Here is a 23,476-nt window from a genome sequence, read left to right on the forward strand (position 1 = left end):
TTGTCAAGAAATGCAGAGCACCAACATGATGGGAAAGGATCTCAGCTTGGCCAAAGCATTAAAACAAGCAAACACTGTACACCTGACACAAAACCTCACATTTTCTTCAGTAGATTTGTGACCTCCCGGTACGTTGACAGTCACTCTTACAATCTGTTTCTCTGTATTTAGGCATGGGGGGCTAAATTCTCAGACACTACAGACCTACACTGACATTAAACCAGCATTTGTGCACACAAACTGATGTAGGAATATGGAAGCATGTACTTTTCACCCTCTGGTTCTTAGAAAATTTGCCCCCAAGATCATAAGTGCAGAGATGTATGAATTTCAGTTTGTTGTATATAGCAATTGACTAGCATCAAAGGATCGTACAATGTGTTAGGTAGAAGATTTATTTCACTGAGTATCTTTAATAAGTGACATTGTCAGTGTAAGACTGAATCTGACACGTTGTTTTTATGACAACAGTAATTTTCCTACTAGAGCCTGATCTTAAATATTGAAAAGTAACGATTATACCTTCTTTTATTGAGCTTGTACAAATAATTTGTCTCCTTCAGAAAAGATTACTTACACTCCAGGTTTGCAAAGTTGGGTCTTAACAATACAACAATTTGGAAGAAGAGAGTTTAGTGTTCAATAAATAGAATATTGTTACACTGGTCATTTTACATGTGCTAATAACCTAAACTAAGCTTCCTTAATTTCCCCCTCAGATTTCACAAAGGCGATGTCCTTATCACAACAGCAACCGGAGTGATGTCTGAAGAGGAAGGAGAGAAATGGGGTTTAGTTCCAACCCATGCATATGCTGTTTTGGATATTAGAGAATATAAGGTATCCAGTAAAACAAGAAGCTTTGTACTGGGTGCTTTTTACTTACCTGTCATCAATTGTAATAGATGGTGGATTTAAACATGACTGTCCAGTGACAGTGGAGTTTTGCTCAAAGAAGGGGCTTGAAATCTTTATCTTGCTCAAGAGCTTTATCAAGTTATTCCAAAAAACTTAACAACACTGTATTTTCTTAAGTGTTTAGTTTGTGTACCTAGTAGGTAAGATGCATCCGATGAAGTGAGCTGTAGCTCATGAAAGCTCATGCTCAAATAAATTGGTTAGTCTCTAAGGTGCCACAAGTCCTCCTTTTCTTTTTGCGAATACAGACTAACACGGCTGTTACTCTGAAACTAGTAGGTAAGATTAACAATATGTTCACTCTTATCTTGACAAGATAACCAGATGATTTTTTTTAATTTACTGTTTCTCTAGGGGCTTCGATTCCTCCAGTTGAAAAATCCCTGGAGTCACTTACGCTGGAAAGGAAGATACAGTGAAAATGATGTGAAAAATTGGACCCCAGGCCTACAAAAATACTTAAACTTTGATCCAAGAACAGCTCAAAAAATAGACAATGGTAAAATGAATTAAAAGGATGGTGTCAAGTCAAAAAGAATCATACTTCTCTTTGACTGGGTTTTTTTTTTTTGTTTACTTTTGTTACAAGTAACATTTGAAGATACTATCACTAGAAAATTAGGAAAAAAGATCTTATGTCAATTTGAGTAATTGAGAGCAAGTATGTGGAGGGGGGTCAGTTTCCTTGTTTTTGTGGGTCATTCACACAGCAATAGGGGGAGGACAGTAAACAAGTCTAAAGTAACAAAAAAATGGCAAAGGCAGGGAAGAAGTACCTGATATTACTTTAAACTTATGTTTCAAAATTGACTAGATTTCAAGTAGAGTGGGTTATTTCATATATTTTAAATTTAAGAGGTTATTTCTTAGTATTCGCTTCTATTTTCCTTTTTTTAATCATGTGGTTTTTGCCATCCTTAATACTTCAGAACACATACTGAGAAACCTCATAATACCGTTTACTAGTACATGAGTGGACTCTTCAGTACTTCATTAGCTGTTTTCCTTGCATTCAGAAATACACGTTCATATGCTCCTTGTAAGGAATGTTTTATTTCCTTACACCGAAGAGATCCATGATGTCTGTACTGGAGACTTCAAAATTTTCTCCCTGTGCTACACTTTAATGTACACGAGTCTTTAGTTGCATGCACTTGTTGACTGGATGACTATAAGTGGCTGAGATATTTCTTTGAGCCCAAGAGGATTACTACATAATTATGTAGAGAGATTGGTTGAGCAATACCAGGCCTGTCTTGTTGCTCCATCATCCCCCAGGAAGAACTAATGTACTGTGTCAGGGAAATCAGCATGGGCTTCCCATGTGGCAAGGCAAAATGCTACCACTCGATCAGCCAGTTTCCAAATGCTACAATAGCTGCTCCACTTTGGAAATACAATGTAGTTTTTTTTTTTCCTTTATGCTAACAGTTGTCTCTTGTCTCCCCACTGTAATTAATTAACCTTTTTTTAGTCTGGTGTCATATTGTTTACAAAATGATGGACACAGAGGCACTGAGATTCCATGTTGAGTGTGGTGTAAATAGCTAGGTGGAAAAACGTTATTTATTAGCAGAAAGTAATTCCATCCTGACTCTGGCTTCACTTGACAGTACTTGGATTTAAATCCCTTGGTTCTGAAGTACATTTGTAAAGATGTTACTTTTTATGATTGGATTGGTATCTGACTAGTCTTGGTATCAAAATGTACAGTTCCAATGGCTGGATGTTCTTTGTACTGTAAGTCTGAAATAATCTGTATTAGCAGCTTGTGTTACAGTGCTGTGATCATATGGAGAGTTCAAGGAGCAGGATTTTAGTAGTAGTAGCTTTGGCTGTGGTTGCAGTTGGGTACGCTGGGGAGAGGATAATTATTGCAAGTGACTGTTGTAAAGATAAAGCAAATTCCAGTGTGCGAGAGCGCACCCAAATGAATGTTAAGTGGAATGCTAGGGAAAGATCTCAAACAATGCCATGCGTACTTTCCTTTCAGAGTAAGAGCTTGTTCTGCTGGACAAGTGATGTCCCCTCTCTGATGGACTTTCAGTTAAATAGGTAGAAAACAGTGAGCTAGATGGCCTAAACTGGAGGTTACCTATTAATTGTATCTAATTTTTCAGAATCCTAAGAAAGTAGGGGGCAGCACAGAAGTGATTAACATTGCCACTCTTAGGAGGGCACAAGGATTACAGCTTTTGCTCATCACTTAAAAATACAAAATATTCTTTCTGCTGAGGAAAAGCAAAGGCAGCCTAACCGATCAGCAGAGACAGTGACCAGATGGTGACTCAGAGGTCAACTTCAGTCTCTCTTGGTTTACCAAACTGGCCTGTTTTGGAGGTTGTTTTTAGATAGGGAAGGTGAACAGCATGGACACTTGTATTCAGGTTTACGAGAATGAATTTTATACAAACCTTGGAGCTTGTGTTTAATTAGGGTCCTGCAAAATGCGTAGAGCAAAGATATTTTACAAGCAAACAATGAAAAATGTGTTTCCTTTATAGGGATTTTCTGGATTGCCTGGGAGGATCTTTGCCAGTATTATGATGTTATTTATTTGAGCTGGAACCCAAGTCTTTTTAAAGAATCAACATGTATTCACAGGTTGGTCCAACAGAAAAGATTGAAATGTTAAGATCTACAACATAGTCAAATATATGTATATATTTTAGTAAATATTAATTTGAAGTTTAAAACAACAATATTGATGTGGCATTTTCCTTCTCTCCATTCTCCTCATCAGTGTGCAATTTATGAGCATTGGGTGGAGACCAGTCTCTTCATTCAGAGCCTGACATCCCACTTTAAAAACCATGGTCCAGATTCTGTTCTTCATTGCACTCACATAAATGCAGTGTAACTCCACTGACCTCAGTACCAACTGCTGAGCGGTTGGACTTGCTGTAGCCTTCTGCATCTTCCATCCACGTTTTCCCTGAATACAGTAACCCCTCACTTAATGTCATCCCAGTTAATGTTGTTTTGTTGTTACGTTGCTGATCGATTAGAGAACATGCTCGTTTAAAGTTGTGCAATGCTCCATTATAACGTTTCAGAGTAACAGCCGTGTTAGTCTGTATTCGCAAAAAGAAAAGGAGTACTTGTGGCACCTTAGAGACTAACCAATTTATTTGAGCATGAGCTTTCGTGAGCTACAGTTCACTTCATCGGTGAGCCGTAGCTCACGAAAGCTCATGCTCAAATAAATTGGTTAGTCTCTAAGGTGCCACAAGTATTCATTATAACGTTGTGTGGCAGCCGCCTGCTTTGTCCACGGCTTGCAAAAATAGCAGCCCGTTGCAGCTAGTTGGTGGGGGCTTGGAACCAGGGTGGACCGGCAGCCCCCCATCAGTTCCCCTAAGTTCTCTGTGCAGCAGCTGCCCATCAGGCTATCAATTGCCGGCAGTTCAGCTGTCCCTCCCCCCACTGCCATGGCCTGCGCCTGTCCTCTGCCTTGGAGCTGCTCCTGGGAGCCTCCTGCTTGCTGTGCAGGGGGCAGAAAGAGGGGTGCTAATGTCAGGGTGTCCCCCTGACCCCATCTCCGCAGAGTGTGTGTGTGGGGGGGGAGGGGGCAGGCGGGCAGGCGGCAAAACATGTCAGGGCTCAGGACGGAGGGAGCTTGCTGGCAGCAGCTGCTGTTTCAACTTGCTAATCTACTTAAAAAGGCAGTGTACTTAGAGTGGCATCAGCATCCTTAAAGGGAAAACACACGTCTGTCTGTCCACACTCACACTCTCTCTCTCTTTTCTCCTCCCCCACCCCCCCCCATGCTGTCTTCCCTCCCTCCATTCATGCTGCCTTGTGGAGTGTGAGGCCAAATTAACAACAATGTGTTAACCCTTGAGGGCTCAGCCGAGTGCTAGTTCATCATTTAACAGTCAGGCATCCCCTGGGAAATATCCCACCCTCTGACTTCACCACCTCAACCAAGCTTCACAATCATCCTTGCTGTGTAGGGTATTAAATTGTTTAAAACTTACAGTGTGTATATCTTTTGTCCAGCTAAAAAAATTTGCCTGGAACTTACCCACCCCATTTACATTAACTCTTATGGAGAAATTGGATTCACTTCACATCATTTCGATTAAAGTAGCATTTTTCAAGAACATAAATAGAACATTAAGCGAGGAGTTAATGTAGTCTGCTGAGGGTGCTTGAAGAATAGGGCAGTTACTTTTACTTATCCCATGTTCCTGGGATGTTAGTATGTAGCTTGTGCAATGAATGCAGTCTCTCCCAGATAAATTAAGAATATTTGCACTTTTAAAAAATCACTGAAATTATTAACTTGGGATGGAGTCATCCCATGACCCTAGCCATAACTCTGCATTTCAGCATTCACTGTCATAAGTCATCTTCCTTGTCCATTGATTTGATCACCTCACCCCCCGCCTAAATCCCTCCGGTGGCTCCCCATCCTCTGTCACATCAAATTCTGGCTTCCTGTCACTCCCTTCTAAGCTGTGTGTAACTCTGTCACTCCTCACTGCTCTGAACTCCTCTCACTTTGTGTTGCCACCTCCCCTTTTGCCAGTGTTCTCACCCTGTTGTCCCATGTATCAGATTTACACAAACCTCTTCATGCCGCCTTCTGTGCCACTCGGTGTGCATGGTACAACTTTTGCAAAGGCTCTTGCTGTATCCACATTTAATTCAGTCTTGAAGACCCACTTCTACTGTGCTGCCTACAGCAAGACTCTTTAATGTGTATATTAAGTAAAAAAGAAAGGAAAAACATTGTTTCCAATTTCCCAAGTGTCTGGCTGTCCTTCTATTGTTGGGGACTGTTCCTTCTCTGTCAGGAAAGCACCTGGCACGTAGTGGCCATTACCATAAAGGTGTAACAGTAATAATTGGGACTTGCTAGTTCATAATGCAGCATTCCATGGATCACATCTGAGTAAAATGGAAAATTCTAGACAAGAAAAGAGCCTGCATCCCCATGTTCATCCGTACAGTGTTCTAGGCTTTTTAGTGAAGCATTAATCCCCTTCTGTTGTTTTTCACATCAAGCATCCTCCTCCAGGCAACACACAAGGTGGTGTGAAAGCTTTGAAATTATGATTCAAACTGCTGCTGGTCCAAAGGTGGAGCTGCTAATTAAAACTAAAAAGTCCCCTCTGTGTATAAAAGGGGAAGAGACCAATGTGTGTAGGTTTTGGATCTAACCATATTTTAATAGCTTTTAAACAGTCCTACAATTACAGAAAGTACAGGTTCCCTTCCACATGCCAGCTTTTATGCCATACATGGCAATAACTCATTACCCCGTGGGTGTGAATAAATCATGGTTTTAGCTTTTATAGTGTGTTCTGCATGGTTGTCTTATTCACAGCGCTGTTCCGATTCAGTGTTTGTACTGCAGTACAGCCATCTGTAAAAGAAAGTGTTAGGGATAGTGTTTCTCACATAGCTGTGCTTTGTAACCATTGTCATGCTTATGGCTAGAAGTTATGCAGGTTTCAGTGGGAAATCATTTAGCTTTTGTTACTTACTACTCAAGGAAAACTATCACTTCTGTGCAGGATTTGCAGTTACTTGTAGAAATATGAATTAGTATCTTATTCATCAACTTCTTATTACTTTTAGTACTTGGGATGCAAAACAAGGCCCAGTGAAAGATGCTTACAGCCTGGCTAATAATCCACAGTACAGACTGGAAGTACAGTGTCCACAAGGTGGAGCTGCTGTCTGGGTTCTGCTCAGCAGACACATTACAGACAAGGTATTAAATTATTCTTCTGATTGATATAATACTATTTTTCCTGCAGATTTATTATAATTGAGAATATAGTCAGATCTGGATACAAGATTGTCTGTCTGATTCTCTAGATCCTAGTGATCCTCACTGTCTTTTTCAACTGCAGAAGTAGTGGGGAATTCAGATCATGGTACATAAGTGTATGTCATACAGCTTCTGTTCTGCCCTAATCATGGTGTTTAATTAGTTCATTATGGTAAGATGTATGTAATCTCTCTAACAGTTTTTTTTATTCATATATTTTAAATAAACTTGTCGTGAAATTACTTCTCCTCCTCCAAGCTGTCACGCTGTAGTGTAGACGTGTTACAGCTATAGAAGGATTTTTTCCATCATTAGTAAATCCATCCCTAATCAGGCGTAAGAGCAATATGCTAGAGGCCTGATCTGTTCTCAATGAAGTCCTTGGCAAATTCTTTACTGGCTTCCGTGGGAGCTGGAATAGGCACCTCAGTAAATATAAATGCCAAATCAAGCTACGTTTTTAATAAAAAAGCAGCAATGGAATATGAATTTGAATTACACAATGCATTAGTAGTAGTTTTGGATCTGTGTTCTACTCATTTTAATAATATTTTTTTAGGATGACTTCGCGCGCAATCGGGAATTCATCACAATGGTCGTGTACAAGACTGATGGGAAAAAAGTTTACTATCCAAGTACGTGTGTTTTTTAGATGTCAAACTGATGCTCACGAGTGGATGAAGACTTGCTAATTTTTTTAAGAAGCTGGTTAGAGTCATTCATGAATGGGAAACCCCAAGTCTGAAGGGGGGAGGAGGACTCAGACTTCAGTGTGGTCAGTTGCAGCTTTGATTGACCAACCAATAAAGTCTCAATGTATACTTTGGCCTACTTCCATTGTGGAGAGACCTAAGGGGCTCAGTCCTGCCCTCAGATATACAGAAATCCATTGCCACTTAAACAGGCACCGTTTTTATATCTATTTCTCTTGTAAAACCAGCTGCTGTGCCTGCACAGACAGAGGGTAGTGAATGTTAAAAGGGAGGTGACAATGTGCTCCTGATTATCTAAAGGCACAATCATTCCCTACTTTTGTGGAATAAAAAACTGCAAAAAGTAGAACTTTTTTTTATGGCTATTTGCATTGAGTGGAAGCTGTGGGTGCTCAGCACCGGCTGATAAATGCCTTTTATTTAAAGATCCAGTTCAGCAAAGCACTTAAATCTATACCTAAGGATGTACTTAGAGATAGGCACATGTTTCAGTGCTTTACTGAGTTAAGGGTGAAGTGTTTAACTATCGATTTTCATTGTCTAACTTTACCCCCCCAAAATTGAATGCCTTGGCCCTGGTCACTATGGGCTAAATCCTGCTTGCGTTGAAGTCAATGGGACTGTAAGCCTTTGTCTTCATTGCAGTAATAGGTGAGGTTTCTGTATCAAGATAGCTAACTAAAATCGTAGAGCCCATGATATGGCAAGTCAAGGTCAAACCCAGGTGGGAGGGTATAAAGTTGATCTTGATTTGCTTCTTCAAGGTAGAAACTACCTGTGCCTCATCTCCACTGACCTCAAGCTAGTGATCTCAATGTACAAACCTCACCTCTTGTTGCAGTGAAAACAATCCAAGCAATCAGGACTAAGCCCATTGTTGGTTACAGCCAGGCAGCTCCCTGCGTAAAACTGGGTTTGAGGTTGGGTTGCTGGTGGCTCTTCATGCCCTTTAGGGGAAAGGTTAATTATACTTATACACTACCTTTTTGGTTTTATTGCAGCAGTTGTTAATAAGGGCTGAGCCCATCATCTGCCAGCTTGTTCAGTGAACTCTGCCAATGAGTTCCTCTTTGATTCCAGGCTGTGTTTCTGCAGTGAAGGCCCTTTGGGACCTAGGCAGATAGTCATCCATTTTTGCAAGAGCTGATCTCATTAAAACTGTTTGTGTTCCTTCCTGCTGTATCAGAGACATGCTTCTGGTGTGACTAGCAGCAGCACTTGCATGGCGCGTTAGACCAAAAATATTCTCACCTAGTGTCAGTGCATTTGTACAGTGGAGGAACTGAAGGTTTCATCTGTGTCTGAAAGATCATGAGCGATCTTCCAAAGAGGCTGTTTGACCTCTTACTTTCAACACATGATCTATCCAGTTTTTGTTTTATGGCCCAGTTTTTTTAATGGAGCTTTCAAACTGACAGATTCATCAAACTGCTTTAAAACACTCTTTCCGCTGAAACTGGGAATTGCAACAGATTTGTAAAGCTGCAATATTATTTCACCCGTCTGTTAAAATACAGTTTAATCCTTTGGCATGGAGAGGTGGATTTCCCAAAGCTAAGCTTCAATTTGTTTTCTATTAATCCCTTCCCCCCCCACCCCCCCACCCATTAAAAAGAACAGAGTCCCTTGTCAGGAGAATGAAGGGCCTGATCCTGGACCTATTGAAGTTAGTGACTAGATTCCCAGTGATTTCAGTGGAACAGAAACAATCCTGAAAAGAACCAAGATCCCTGTAAGAGGCTGAATATTCCTGAAAGGTTCTTAAGCATTATCTGTCAGATTATGTCACTGTATTATGTCACTATAGTAAAGCAAACATTTAGACTGCAGCTATGTGGGTTGATAGTGGAATGCAGTCTACAGTTGCAAAATTAGAAATGTACTGTGTCCTCTCTTCTAGGAGAGTGGGGGTAGAGTGAAAAGGGGAATTGAAAAAGAGAAAATATAGCATGTTAGGAAGCTTCACCCTTAAAACCTTTGGACACTTCCACAGCCCAGATCCTGTCTTTTTATTCCTGAACTTGTCTTGCCAGCCCAGCAGGGAGCCTCCATAAGGAATTCATCACAGGAAAAAGTTTGAGAGGGTCTCTTCCCCTCAAATATATTTTAATTTAAGATTCTGGGTCTTATTTAAAATGTCTACTTAAAATCACAATAGAACTCTCTCTAGAGTAGAGATATTGGGCCTGATCCACTCCCATTGAAGTCACTGGAAGTTGGATGAGGCCTATGATGCAAGAAAAGGGCATTAGGTTGCATTTCCCAGTGCATCCTGAAAAGGCATCTATGGCACAATGAGTGGATGCCATATCATACCCAATTCCCAAACACTGGTTGGAGTTGCTCTTGAAAGCCTTTTGAGTGTTTCATTAGTGAAAGTTGAAGATATTATTTTTACCATTAGCTAGTCTGAATGTAGCTTGTATTCTTGAGTCACCAGCTTGGTGCCAGCAGAATGACTTTCCTAGCATAAAGCCCAGTGATGAGACAGAATGGATAGAGATTTTCACCAGTGCTGGGGTTTTTTTGGTGGTGAGGAAACATGCATCTCTTTCTTTCCAGCTGATCCTGCCCCATATATTGATGGGATTCGTATCAACAGTCCCCACTATCTGACCAAGATAGCGCTGACATCTCCAGGGTCCCATACGTTTACACTGGTGGTGTCCCAGTATGAGAAACAGAACACGATCCACTATACTCTCAGGGTATGTACTATAGAGAAACTACAATCATATTATAAGTGGAGTATTTCAATTCATTGGGAAAACATAGCAAAGAGAAAATCCTCCCCATTGGTAAGAGTGATGGGAAGTGTCTGTTGATCCTGGGGACCATTTTTAAGTTGATTGCCCTATATTTCAAAGTATTTATTTTTAGATGAATATAGTTGTGTTTTTGGAAGGGCTCGGGGGAAGATGTGAATCATGGATGGGACGCTCTGGAGAAAGGGAAGCACTGTGTAGGTAAGTGCTTTGGTGCATGTCTGTAGAGCAGCTAGGAGGTGAGATTCCCAGCTCAGACAGACACACTAGCTCAGCTTGAGGTAAGGTGCTAAAAATAGCAGAGTGGCCATGATGGCACAGGCAGCAACTCAGGCTAGCTGCCCACGAACATACCCAGGGGTCAGGTAGGACTATATGCAGGTGGCTAACCTGGGCCACTGCCAACCCTTCTGGCCACGCTGCTATTTTTAACATGTTAGCTGAGCTATAGTGTGTATGTCTTCCTGAGCTGGGAATCATACCTCCAGCTGCTGTGTAGACATACCCATATATGGATCTCCATCTAGTGAGGGCAATATAGAATCAGTTCTTGCATGCAGTGCTTTGTTACATTACCACAGTCCAGAACCTCTCTCGATCATAATTTTATAAGAGGACTAGGTTAAAAAGATGAAAGTATTTGTTTTATTTCCCTCAGCTAAAATTGAACATCTGCTTCCAGGTGCTCTAGCCCTAGCTCATCATTGCACTACCCAGCCTTCATCCACTTCATATTTCACTAAAGATGGTTTAAAGTATTTTCTTCCCTAAATCCTCACATACATAGTAATCAGAATGAAAGGTCATCGTGTAACTGACAAATCCCATGCTAATGTGCTTGCATTTCCTTTGCCACTACAGAAAATAAGACCATTCATACCCTCTCCCCCTACATTCTTTACACTACAGAAACGTGACACTGCATTGGATGCAGTTCAATCGTGCTTGCCCCAGTGCACCTCTGGCCTACTGGATTTCACTGCAGGCCACTTTGACAAGCACTGGTGGAAACGGAGGACTCCACTGCTGCTGTTTTGCACCTGTGTTGAGCTCTGCATTTAAAATGACTGCTCACAAACAATGAGAAATGAGCTGCGTTCTCAACAAAAGAATTGTGAGAAGGACATAGTTCAGAGCAAACAACTGCCCCTTATTTCACTACTCAAATATTAGTCTCAATCCCCACCCAAAAGCATTCTGGGGGAAGGGAGGGCAGTGGAGGATAATAGTTGGAGCCCAAGCACTGTAGCCCAGGTCACCCTATGGTGACTTTACATTTCAAATACACAAACTTTGACAGGCATGTTATTCTGGGTGGTATCTGCTGCTTCCCAGTACTCACTGGGCAGAAAGTGTTTCTGGTTCTCATTTAATGTCACCAGCCTTTTCCTGTCCATACATGATCTGCTTGGTGTCCCTCTGCTCTGCACACTAAACACATTGAGTGGCTAGCTGGAGCTTTAGGGGAGCATGCACTGTGCTATACTGTGTTAAGTATCAGAGAGCATATTAAAGCACCGCTGTAGGTGTTCACAGTTTGCTTTGGTGAAGGGACTAGGGCTTAATAGTTGAAAGGGAAGGAGTACGGGTGCCCATGATTCCGGTTATACTCTGTGCCCTCCAACCATTAGTAAGGTTTGAAGGGTCTGTTTTTTTTCCCCAGTACAAGGAAGAGGAATAGGGAATGTTCTCCACTATATATTGACCGCTATAGCTGATGTCTGATGTCCGTCTGCATGTTTTACCTATCAGAGACAGATGGGGACTCGAAATCTCCAAAGTTGCTGTGCACATAAAGCCACTTTTTCCCCATAATGATATTCGGTCATGGCTTCACACTGTACGTGCTTGGTTGGTTTGTGTGACTGAATTCTTCTTGCACAATCTAGGTGTATTCAGTGTGCAAGTTTACCTTTACCAAGATCCCTACCCCATACACCATCTCCAGACGGGTAAGAAATTGGATTTTCTTCCATAAATCAGTGCTTGTTGTTAATCTGCTATGGGCGTGTGGAATTCTGTCTCTGGGGTTGTTTTATATAATTTTGTATTAGTTAATTTCAAATTATTTTGTTTGGTATTTTCCATGCAAAATGAGCCTCTTGATGAAACACAAATGTATGCTTTGACTTAGAATGTCTGTATTGTGAATCCTCTACAGTAGTGTGATTGGAATAACTTGTGAGCTTCATTTTTTATCTATATCCAGAAACTCTTGCTCTTTTTGGGTTGTTAGGACTAGAAGGTAGTGGCCTGAATATGATCAAGGAAAATATAGATACTGAATTGTTTAATCCAAATGAGAAGGGGTCTGAGGCTTTGATCTAAATAGCTTTAATATTTGTTGAAGTGGAAGGCACTATATAAAAAAAATTGAATTTTTTCTAAACACTGAAAATAATTCTGATCTTATCTATGCTGCTATAAATCAGGAGTAACTATTGAAATTAATGGAGTTACACAAGTAGTCAACTGAAATGAGAAGAATCCAGGACTTCACTTTTTTATTTCTCTGTATTGAAACTAGAGAGAGAAAGCAAGATCTGCCTGAAATAAAAAGGCACCATCTGTTTTGTTTCTTGTCAGGTTAATGGTCAGTGGAAAGGTCATAGTGCTGGAGGCTGTGGAAACTTCAGAGATTCCTACAAAAACAACCCCATTTACCAATTTCAGCTGGAGAAGACTGGGCCACTGCTAATTGAACTAAGAGGACCAAGGTTTGTGAAGAATAAATGCTGTGTATCAGTACAGTTAGAACATGAGATATAGATCAAGTGTAAGCTTTTTTTTTAACTTAACCTGTCAGAACAAACTTTAGCTTTAAAGGCCACTTAATTTCCAGCTGAACCAATCCTTATTACTGGGTTTCCCCCTCATTCTATTTCTCAAGCAGCTTCCACTCTCCACCCAGCTGTTAAACAGTGAATCATTTTTTCTCTTGAAAATCTTTCCCTCTTGAATTCTCCCTATATGCCAGAATCCCCTTTCTATCTGCTGGTTAGGGGTCAGACCACAGCTGGGCCTTGCATGGCACAGGGGGCCTTCCTTGCCCTGGCATGGCCCTTAGGATGGCTAGCCATGCCTGTGGCCCTTTCACCCCTGCAGTAGTCAACATGCAGGAGGACTTCCTCTTACCCCTGCAGGTGTGACAAAAGACATGCTCTCTCGGGATGGCAGGCTACAGCTCACGTTCTGTTTGTGCTCTAAGGCTGTGCCAGTCCACACTGTCACCACCACTGAGCTGCATGCATTGAGGGAGGCATGTATGTAGCACCTAGAGCACCATTCATCCTGAAAGCTGCACGGAGCGTTTGCCCATCACTGAAATGCACTCTGCTCTGAGGTAGCACGTGGTAATTGTGCATCCCCCGTATTGCATCTACTTCCTAAGAACAACTTCTGCTGTTAAAACTGTAGGAGGAATTTGGGAAGGCAGATTATAATATAGACACTGAGGCTACAACCCTTACAACCAATGCAATTCCAGTGACTCTTCATGGTCATGTTATGACCTCTCCCATCAGAAGGCCGGTGTTCATGTCTTCACTCAGTAACAGGTGAAGCAGTGAGTGGCAAGCCGCCTGGCCCCCACTGTCACTTTCTAGCAGAGCCCCAGTAGCAGGCACCTATGCATGCTTCCTAACTGACACTAGAGGGTCCGTGTCTGGTCACTGAACAGTATTATAAGGAGGAGACAGGTAGGTAGGTGTTAGTTTTGGCAAAGCACTCATTCATATTGCTTCAAGGTACATAAGCAACACTTGTCTCTCCAAAAATGAGGATCTGTAGAAGCAGTTTCATGTAGGCAAGACTCGGTTAGTTACTTGTCACAAGCCTGCTGCAGCAGTAACTTGGCACTTTCCTTATGGCGCCCCTGCTCCTTGAGATTTGGATTCCAGGTTGAAGGGGAAGAGGCATGCACCTCCTCTGATGAGTAGAGCCAACTTGTCCTCAGTTAGAGATGCAACTTGGGGAAAATTCCATGGAAGTCAATGAAATCTGGACACATGTAACTTAATTTGTTCTGTGGTCTCGACTATTCATTCAGCACATGCACTGATCTATACAACCACAAGCATAACCCCCTTCGTGTAGTGGATGTGTGCAGCCTAACTGGCATCTCCCACCTATTTCAGTTCTTGGACGGAAAGCTTTTTTGCAGCCAAATATTAAATTTGTGTCTGAGTTTCTGAATGCAAGTGCTGACAAGTGTACTTAAGTGGCAAAAATAATGCTCTAATTAAGAACAGAAATAACTTGCAGATGTGCTAGTTGCTTGCAGTTGTCTTCCAGTTATAGCTCAACTTTAATTTGGTAAATCTTCTATTTGACATTTAAAGTAAGGGTAATGAAACCTGTCTTTACATGTAGGCAGTACAGTGTGGGGTTTGAACTTGTCACAGTCTCTACAGTAGGAGATCCTGGTCCCTCTGGCTTTCAGAAGAAGAGCAGTGGTGACTACAGGTAATGCTCATTTGATTATCGATACACTTTTCCTTTCTCCCTTAAATACACCTTATTAAGCTGGCATTGTATTTTTTTAATCAGATGTGGATTTTGCTACATAGAGGTGGAGAATGTACCAGCTGGAGTTTACAATATTATTCCCAGCACGTTCCTGCCTCAGCAAGAGGGTCCTTTCTTCTTGGACTTTAATAGCGCTACCCCTCTTAAGACATCACAACTGCAATGAGGTGGCAAGTCTCTACATTACTCTCTAGGGAAGAAGTCAAGAGCTAGAGCAATGCCATCTCCTGAAAACACTGGGGAAAATATATCCCCCAACCATTGACACAAGATGCATAAAACTGCACTCTACCTGGAAAAAGTAATAGCCCAAGGCTTGGGCCACCAATCTCACTGCATTAGCCACTTCAGCGTTTACTCATGCTTTTTGCTGTGCAGCCATTAGGGTGAGAGAACGCTTCAGAACCATTGATGGTAAATTTTTGCGTGAAATGTTTGAATGTAAATCTTATTAATCAATAGCAGGCCTTAGCTTACTGCAGTTTGGCACCTTATACCTCATCAAGTTTTGAATTCTTTCCTCTCCCCCCACACAGGGTAGCTTAGTTCTAACAATCATTGCTTAACTTTTACAGTAAACATTGTAGAGAAAAAGGAAGGGGGCTGTGTGCGTCTAGAGCAGGGGTTCTCAAACTGGGGGTTGGGACCCCTTGGGGGGCATGAGGCTATTACATGGGGGGTCATGAGCTGTCAGCCTCCACCCCAAACCCTGCTTTGCCTCCAGCATTTATAATGGTGTTAAAGTGTTTTTACTTTAAGGGGGGGAGAGGGGTGTCACACACAGAGGCTTGCTATGTGAAAGAGGGCACTAGTACAAACGTTTGAGAACCACTGATTTAGAGCCCACAGAAATAATGAAGTAAAAGGCAGCGGGTGCTGTTCTGGATGTTTAAAAAGCACAGTTGTTTATACTGCCCCTTACTCGGATGGTTTTAGGGGGAGAAAGTCAAGTTGTACTCTGATAAGAGCCACTAATAGGGAGCACACTGTACAAGCAATACAACACTCCCGTATTCTGCTTCAGCGGTTGAATAGGTTAGCCAGAGGAGCTGTTGATCAGCTTTAACAAGAAGTTGTCATTTAAATACTAGCTATTTAACTATCCTTTCTGCATGAGCAGGGCTGTGTGGAGTTAGGATGGGAGAGATAAGAGGCTACTCCCTTTTCTATAATAAACCACACATCTGCAGCACTGGCTTTACACCACCACAGACAGAAGACTGCTTAAGACAGCCTTCAGTTAAAGAAGGAACCTTCTTAAGCTGTAACCAGCCAGGAGACCCTATATCTGCAGCTAGGGGTACCAACTGTCCAGGAATTAATTTTTAATTAAAGGTTGTCATGTGATGAAACCTCCAGAAATACATCCAGCTGAAATTGGCAATCCTAGCTACCTACAGCCTTTGACCGTACTTCCACTGGAATCAATGGTAAAACATTGACATTGTGGGGAGCAAGACTCAAAACAACCAATCAAACCCACCAGCAACTTTGGGTTGTTTTTCCCCAAGACAGCACCAGTGCATGAGTTTGGAGAGATTAAGCAGTAAGATTCTCCCCCATTAAAGTTCGCTGCTGCAAATGCATCTAGCACCTTAATAGGCCAGGGATACTTTGCTTGTTTGGTCTCCTCTGGTTAGACAGCAGCTTTGAGGAGAAAGTAGTTTTGGAAAAAAACATTAAGATGTGCCTTTTAATTGCAGTTTTCTGAAAGACTATCTGGGTTAGGCATTACATCACACTGCATCCATGCCAGTAACTAAGTCACTGCTTATCTTCTTGGCAAGGAAGTTGTAAGATAAAAAGTTGTACTGTAGGACAGAACCATTGATTTAAGAGCTGTCCAGTTGCAGATGGTGGGGAGAGGAGGGAGAGAGTGTGAGGAAGTAGCCTATTATGTTCAACTGCAGGAAGTTGATCTTTATGGGCTCTGCAAGATGGACTCTGCCAGCTTGAAGGATGGCTCTTTAGATGCAAAGCTGAATGTCCCATTTAAAACATGTTGTAGGGTAAGGTTTCAGCCCTTCTTGTGCACATACAACTTCGTATGTGCAGAGGACTGCAGCTACAGTTTAGGTCACTTACTCCATTTACAGCAGAGGCAGGCAAACTACAGCCCGGGGGCCACATCCAGCCATTCAGACATTTTAATCTGGCCCTCATGCTCCTGCTGGGGAGCAGGGTCTGGGGCTTGCGCAGCTCCTGGAAGCAATGGCTTTGCATGTTGCCCCTGCCCCAAGTGCTGCCCCTACAGCTTCCAGTGGCCGGGAACCACAGGGGCAGTGCGCAGACCCACCTGGCCGTCCCTCAGGGTAGGAGCTGGAGAGAGGACATGCTGCTGCTTCCGGGAGCTGCTTGAGGTAAGCGCTGCCCAGAGCCTGCACCCCTGACCTCCCTCTGAACTGCTTGGTCCCAGCCACGCCCCCTTGCAACTTAACCCCCTTCCCCAGTCCAGAGCCCCTTCCCACACCAACCCGCAATTTCATGAGCATTCAGAGCCTGCCCTACAATTTCCATACCCAGATGTGGCCCTCAGGCCAAAATGTTTGCACACCCTTGATTTACAGGCCAGGAACAGCTAAGGGGCCTGAATTGGGGGTGTTGCTCCACCTGCTGCTGTTTGCACTTCAAAAAACACATGTTGGCCAATATTTTTGTAAATTACTAGTCCTACCCCTTCAAACCTCTGTGCCAGGCAGGCAGGCAGGCAGGTTGTGAATTTTTTCTTAATTCCCGGTCAGCAAAATAGTAAATTGATTTGCCCAAATCACCTGTTACATCGTCCTCTTTTGGTTAATACGATACAGGCAGTCACTTTTTCCCTCTAATCACCAACATCAGTAATTTGACATGAACAAGCTTGAGTTTCAGCTTCCATGTACTAGTTCACCGAATTTAGTATAGATTAAATAAAGGAACAAAATCTTCAATCTCTACCTGGATTACAAGCTGATAACTGTCCCTGATGCCAGGGCAATATTTGCTACTCAGAATACAAAAGGGTAGATAGGCTGTAAATGCCTGCAGTGGGCCAGTGCTACAAAAACAAAGCATTACAATTTGACTATCCAGATCCCCATTAATATTTAAGGCTAGGTATGCAGAATATGAAAGTCAGTTATATTCTAAAACCCTCTCAAAATATTGCAGTCTTGGGGCTCTCTGACCATTTAGAACCATTTTATATCACGCTACTTCTCTAGGGCACGGAGCACCTTAGCACCAAGAAATTTTCAGTCACAGAACCTCAGACAGTAGCATAGGTGCATGCACTGGCTTTGTGTATGCTAGCCTTAGCTTTATGCCACAAGGACTTGCTTTTTACACTTCATTTAAGGAGTCTCTTCAAAAGAGGAAAAGCAGATTACCCAACTACTAATAAAAGCAATCAGCCTATTGCATCTTTTAATCTATTTCTAGAGAGATTTATCAGATGTAAACAGGTTATTGGGAAATGACTTTATTGCACAGCCAGGAAAAAAAAACTGCTCAGCTAAATCTCCCCCCATCATTCAGAGATTCTGATCATTAATATTAAAAATATTTGTAGATGTTGAGGTAATCCTTCTGGAATGCTCCATTCTAGCACTTATAGAAGGGATGGGAGACTGACTTAAAGGGATATACAGATGTCTGTAAAGTTGCTTGCAGTCAGTTTCTTACTACACAATGATGGATCAGACAGTCTGGGCTGGAATTTGCACATTGTAATTTGCTATTTTGCTATATTTCCAACAAACAGTCAAATATGAGACTCCTACTTTCTTTCTGTATGCAACTGTATCAACTCAAACTTGTTTTAAAGCATAGAACTATAAAGATTCACATTAGTATGTACTGCACTTAGCTAGCTGGTGATTGAAACTACTCTAGTACAGTGCTTCTCAAGCTATCTGATGTGGGGGACGGCGATTTTTTTTTCCAATGTGTGCGCAGACTGGCAGCCGCTGGCTCGCGGACCGGCACCGGTCTGCAGACCACCACTTTGAGTAGCACTGCTCTAGTACATGACAAAGGTGCTACAGCTAAGGAATTGTGTGTACAAGGAGCGTAAGTCACCAGATGCAAACCGAATGCCCTAGAAATGTCTTTAAAGAAAAGGAATGATACTTACTTTGATCCTCTAAGAGCAGGAATAACTGTTTACTGGGTTGCACACAGTAGGAGGAAGGATACTTTATAAAGAGCTGTTTTCAGTATCCTTCAAAAGGATTTTTGGCATGTTGTACACTTTCCCCTTCAATTTAGACACTGTCTGTCTAAACTAGTCTAGACTCTACATAGTTTGCTAGTGAATCCTACCTCAGAGCTGCTGAGGACATCATGCTTTACCTCCGTAGGGTCCAGACTTGGGCCTTCTGTTTTTAAAAAGCTATTAGGTTAATCATCCTTGCTTGATCCGTCTGAGTTCAGAAAGACGGACTTAATGCATGTAGCTACCTTTCAGGGACTGTACTAGCAGCATCCATGTGGTTCTAAAACACAGTAAAGCTGAGAGGCTCCATTAGAAGTTAGACCTCTCCTGCACATAGCAAAATGTTTGAAATTAACATTTTTACGCAGTCTGACGAGATTGTGTATATGCATATTTTGTACAGCAGAAATACCTAAGGCTTCTGTACCCGAAGGTGAACATGCTGCATACAGAAGAGTTTCAGAAACACATTAGAACAGCCTCTGAAAAATGTTAAGATTAAAAAAAAAAATACACTGAGTACCAGTGCATATTACCGAAAGTATGAAGAAGCTTAAAAGGTGAGAAGCCATCAAGTCACCACTCTTTGGTAAAGCTGTTTACATTGCATCTCACTTCAAGGCTGCTAACTTGTTACCACACATGCTTTAAATGTCAAAGGCTTATTTTTATACTTTCAACACCACACTGCCAGCTAGTGTAATATTAAATTAAAGGATGTTTTGAGCAGTCTAACGAAACGTAACTTGACAGAACTTGCGCCTTTGGTATTCCATGGTAATCTGTTCATATCCATTTGTCGTTATGTATTTGATATACAGAATTGGCATTTATAAAAACTTTAAAAATAAAATGGTCACAGCAATTATTTATGAAACTGCATTTTCATTTCTACTAATGTCTGTGCTCCCCAAAACCTGCCTGAACACAGCAAAGCAAGCTATGCACACACACTTCAATTGTAGAGTTAGCTGCTGAATGCCGAGGTGTCCAGAGGAAGAGGCCTTTCCACATATTTACTCTTTAAAACTTAGTTTACCCTTCTGCTGTAGGTTTGCAGGGTACGAGCTGCTAATTTCTTGGGCCACATCACCCCCCAACATACTTTCTGCTAGTAATGTCTCACCCTACTGGAATCTGCCTAGAAGTTTCATGAAGGTACACTGGGTAATAAGGAAAACTTTCTGTTTTGGTGTCCTGTGCAGCACAAATGAGAAACTTTCCAAGAGTGCAGGTGTTTTGGAACTTTAATTAGTAACTTACCTTTTAATAGTAGGAAGGATTTGATGCCAAGGGAAGAAGGAAACAAGGAAGTGCATTTGAGAGTTGGCATGTCTGCAAAAGTAGGTACTCAGCACTTAATTGCTTGGTTGTTTACCTAATAGAGGCAGAATAGACAATTGGTTTAGCTACAAAGATTAGGTGACAACATGAAAATTATGCAGTTTTATTGAGACACTTCCGTATTTTATTTAAGCTACAGTCTATCCATGTTTCCCAAAGTAGTTGTTACTTTGTAAACTGGAGATATAAACATGTCTTCCTAAGTATTTGTCTAGCTCAAAGAGGCTAGTGATCTAAGGGTTAAACCTTTGTTCTGCAAGTTCCAGATCATTGAGCCCATCTCTGCAAATGATCGGTAGGTGTAACACACTGAATCACCATTAATTCTGAGGACAGGCTCCCTTCTCTATGACTTTGCCTTGCTTTGTTACAGCTTTCCATAGTGAAATGAAGCACGGAACTGTTAGTATGCAGCGGGGGAAGGACTTATACATCGTATAAGTGATCTTTCAAAAAAGGGCAACACTGTATACAAAGTTGGCTAATCTTTGGTCATAGGAAATTCATAATACCAAATGAGTCATGCATATAAATCTAGTTACAAAGCTGTAATGAGACAATACCTGTCCACATACTGCAGGGTATTCCTAGTGTTAGGTCTTGTTTGAAAATGTACTGTCCTGATTTGGGTATTCTCCAATACACTGATTCTGGAACTGCATTAAGCCTCTGTTTTCATTTCACTAATTGCCAGTGCATTTGGCATTGGAATCGCGAGAGATGATGATGATTTCATTGAGTGAATGTGGACCACGTGCACATTTTAGTCAAAGTTTTAAATATCAGATTCTGGTTTTACTATGGAACTACGTTTAGAACAGCTACTGAAATATTTAGTACTTAAAATACACTGAAACTGTACAACACAAAATAAAATGTGGAAAACCAAAATGTTTACTGTAGTGTGAAGAGTTTTACATTTACTTTGAGAATAGATACACAAGCCAAGGGGCTGGGACAAAATACACGAGGACTACAAAACAAGGAATAGAAAATATTTTGGGTGATGCTAAATTCCCATCCAATTAACAACAAAAAACTGAATACTTTAGATATAGTAGGATACTTTCAGAAATGTTCAGCCACCAAAACTGAATTGTCCTAGGATTTTTGCTACCACTTATTAGCATAACTACTAGACACCACTACTGCCTAACAGCTGCTGCCAAAACATGCCCCCATTCTCTTTCTATTTTTAGTGAACAGTTTCTCTAGGGGATACTAAAATTATAAGTCCCTTAAACAATTCTAAAACCCCACATTACAACCTACAGAGAAATTAACACGTCATCAATCCACATTAGCAACTCCTTTTCTTCATGCGTATCTTAAGGACAAGCTTCTACTATTCGGTAGGTCGAGATCTAATACGACTTCTCGCTGGCACACGTTAATTCATCTCATTTTACAGTAACAACACTTCAGGTGCTGAAAAATGATACTCAAATTCTTAGAAACAAGTTAAATCTGTCATTTTGGCACTGAATTCACCCTCAAAGTCACCCCGCTCCCCACCTGAAAAGTAGGGGATTAGAAGGAGCACGCAACTATTGAGTAATAATGCCACCCTCTCGGGCCAATACTTTAGGTCATGACTAGCTTCCTCATGAGCACTGGAGGCAGACCGAAGACTTCTAGACCCACACATGCAACAGCTTCCTTGTATACAAAATACTTCTACAGTTTCAGAATAATACAGACAAATATGGTTGTTTAAAGGATATGCCAATTACACTTCAGAGATCCACTGTATCTAAAGTGCATCTCATTCTACAAGACAAGCCAAACTGCTCACCACAAGTGTTTGGCTTAGATTTCACACCCTTACTGGCATGTGTTTATACAGGAATAATGCTAGTTATTGCTTCAGCCAGGCTGCTACAAAACAATTTACAAAGGCTGTGAAATACAGCAAGCACAACTTACACATTTGACAACTTGTCTGTCCTACAAAGATTTTACTGAAAAAAACTTCAGCCCTCAACATCAAACTTCTTTAGTGCAGTTTTAAATTTGTAGAGTAAACGCTTAAGATTTGGCATATATTAAATAGTTATTGGCACAATGTTCTTCAGACATTTTGAAGTTCATGTATATTTATACTCCCATTAACCAGAGCAGCAGGAGGACTCAGCCAATTTGTACAGCTTTTCTATCTGCAATGATCCCCTCTTTGACTTTCATGCACTGGAGCGAAAGCTGCTTCATTCGGTTATCCAAAGCCAGACCTTCAGTGGAGTTGCCACTGCTGCTCCTATTCTTGTTCACTTTGTTGCTGATCTTGTTCTCAGCCCCTTCTGCCCTTTCCCCTGCAAAGACACAATTAAAATGTTATTAAACCTTAAGTCTTAGAATGCTATATGGGTCAAGTGGGCACTCGTACAACTTCCTTCACCAAAGTATCTAAGAACCTAGGACAGGGCTTCTCAAACTGGGGCTCAGGACCCCTCAAGGGGTCACAAGGCTATTACATGGGGGGTCGCAAGCTGTCAACCTCCACCCCAAATCCCACTTTGCCTCCAGCATTTATAATGGTGTTAAATATATCAAAAAGTGTTTATACGGGGGGAAGGGGGGGGTCGCACTCAGAGATTTGCTATGTGAAAGGGGTCACCAGTAAAAGAAGTTTGAGCGCCACTGACCTAGGACAAAGTGTAATATACTTAGGGCTCGTCTACACTTACTGGAGGATTGACGCTGCAGCAATCGATGCATTGGCAATCGTTTTAGCGGGTCTAGTGAAGACCTGCTAAATCGACCGCTGATCGCTCTCCCTTCGACTCCTGATCAAGAAGAGTATAGGGAAATCGACAGGAGAGCATCTCCCATCGACGTCACCTAGTGTGGACCCTGCAGTAAGTAAATCTAAGATACGTCGATTTGAGTTACGCTGTTCACGTAACTCAAATTGCATAGCTTAGATTGACTTTTCCCTTTAGTGTAGACAAAGGCCTTAAATAATGGATGTTGGCCTTCCAAGCTGAGTTTTGTCTTGTGCCCTGAATCACCAAATGCAATGACTGACAGACTTCAGTAGGAGAGCAATTAATCCTCTAAGCTCCGTTTCTCCTTTGGCACCTTATTTGATCAGAACTGGGCAGCAGGATTACATCATTACTTCCCCCCACCTCCAAAAAAAAAAAAAAAAAACAGCTCAGCGCTTATCCTTCAAATAATGTAATATCAGAATCCAAATAGTGGAAGGCAATAACTGATGGATCAGTTAGTT

The 23,476-nt window shown here is 41.6% G+C and overlaps 2 protein-coding genes across 6 annotated transcripts in view; one reads left to right on the forward strand and one right to left on the reverse strand.

Annotated features, from left to right (window-relative positions):
• CAPN7 (calpain 7) overlaps positions 1-19,771 on the forward strand; it is a 47,056-nt gene extending 27,285 nt beyond the window's left edge. For 3 of the 4 annotated variants that reach the window (XM_048838735.2, XM_048838734.2, XM_048838738.2), the window contains 10 exons: positions 720-840; positions 1,273-1,417; positions 3,423-3,522; positions 6,508-6,643; positions 7,263-7,338; positions 9,979-10,124; positions 12,071-12,133; positions 12,768-12,898; positions 14,553-14,645; positions 14,730-19,771. In XM_048838735.2, coding sequence (XP_048694692.1) covers positions 720-840; positions 1,273-1,417; positions 3,423-3,522; positions 6,508-6,643; positions 7,263-7,338; positions 9,979-10,124; positions 12,071-12,133; positions 12,768-12,898; positions 14,553-14,645; positions 14,730-14,874 — 1,156 coding nt within the window. In that variant the 3' untranslated portion in view covers positions 14,875-19,771. The remainder of the gene's footprint in view (positions 1-719; positions 841-1,272; positions 1,418-3,422; positions 3,523-6,507; positions 6,644-7,262; positions 7,339-9,978; positions 10,125-12,070; positions 12,134-12,767; positions 12,899-14,552; positions 14,646-14,729) is intronic. The other variant, XM_048838740.2, reaches the window with a different exon arrangement.
• Positions 19,772-21,118: 1,347 nt separating this feature from the next.
• SH3BP5 (SH3 domain binding protein 5) overlaps positions 21,119-23,476 on the reverse strand; it is a 62,634-nt gene continuing 60,276 nt past the window's right edge. For both annotated transcript variants that reach the window (XM_048838743.2, XM_048838744.2), the window contains exon 9: positions 21,119-22,556. In XM_048838743.2, the coding sequence (XP_048694700.2) occupies positions 22,378-22,556 (179 nt within the window). In that variant the 3' untranslated portion in view covers positions 21,119-22,377. The remainder of the gene's footprint in view (positions 22,557-23,476) is intronic.

The sequence above is a fragment of the Caretta caretta genome, chromosome 2 (assembly GCF_965140235.1).
Source record: "Caretta caretta isolate rCarCar2 chromosome 2, rCarCar1.hap1, whole genome shotgun sequence".
Classification (NCBI taxonomy): Eukaryota; Metazoa; Chordata; order Testudines; family Cheloniidae; genus Caretta; species Caretta caretta.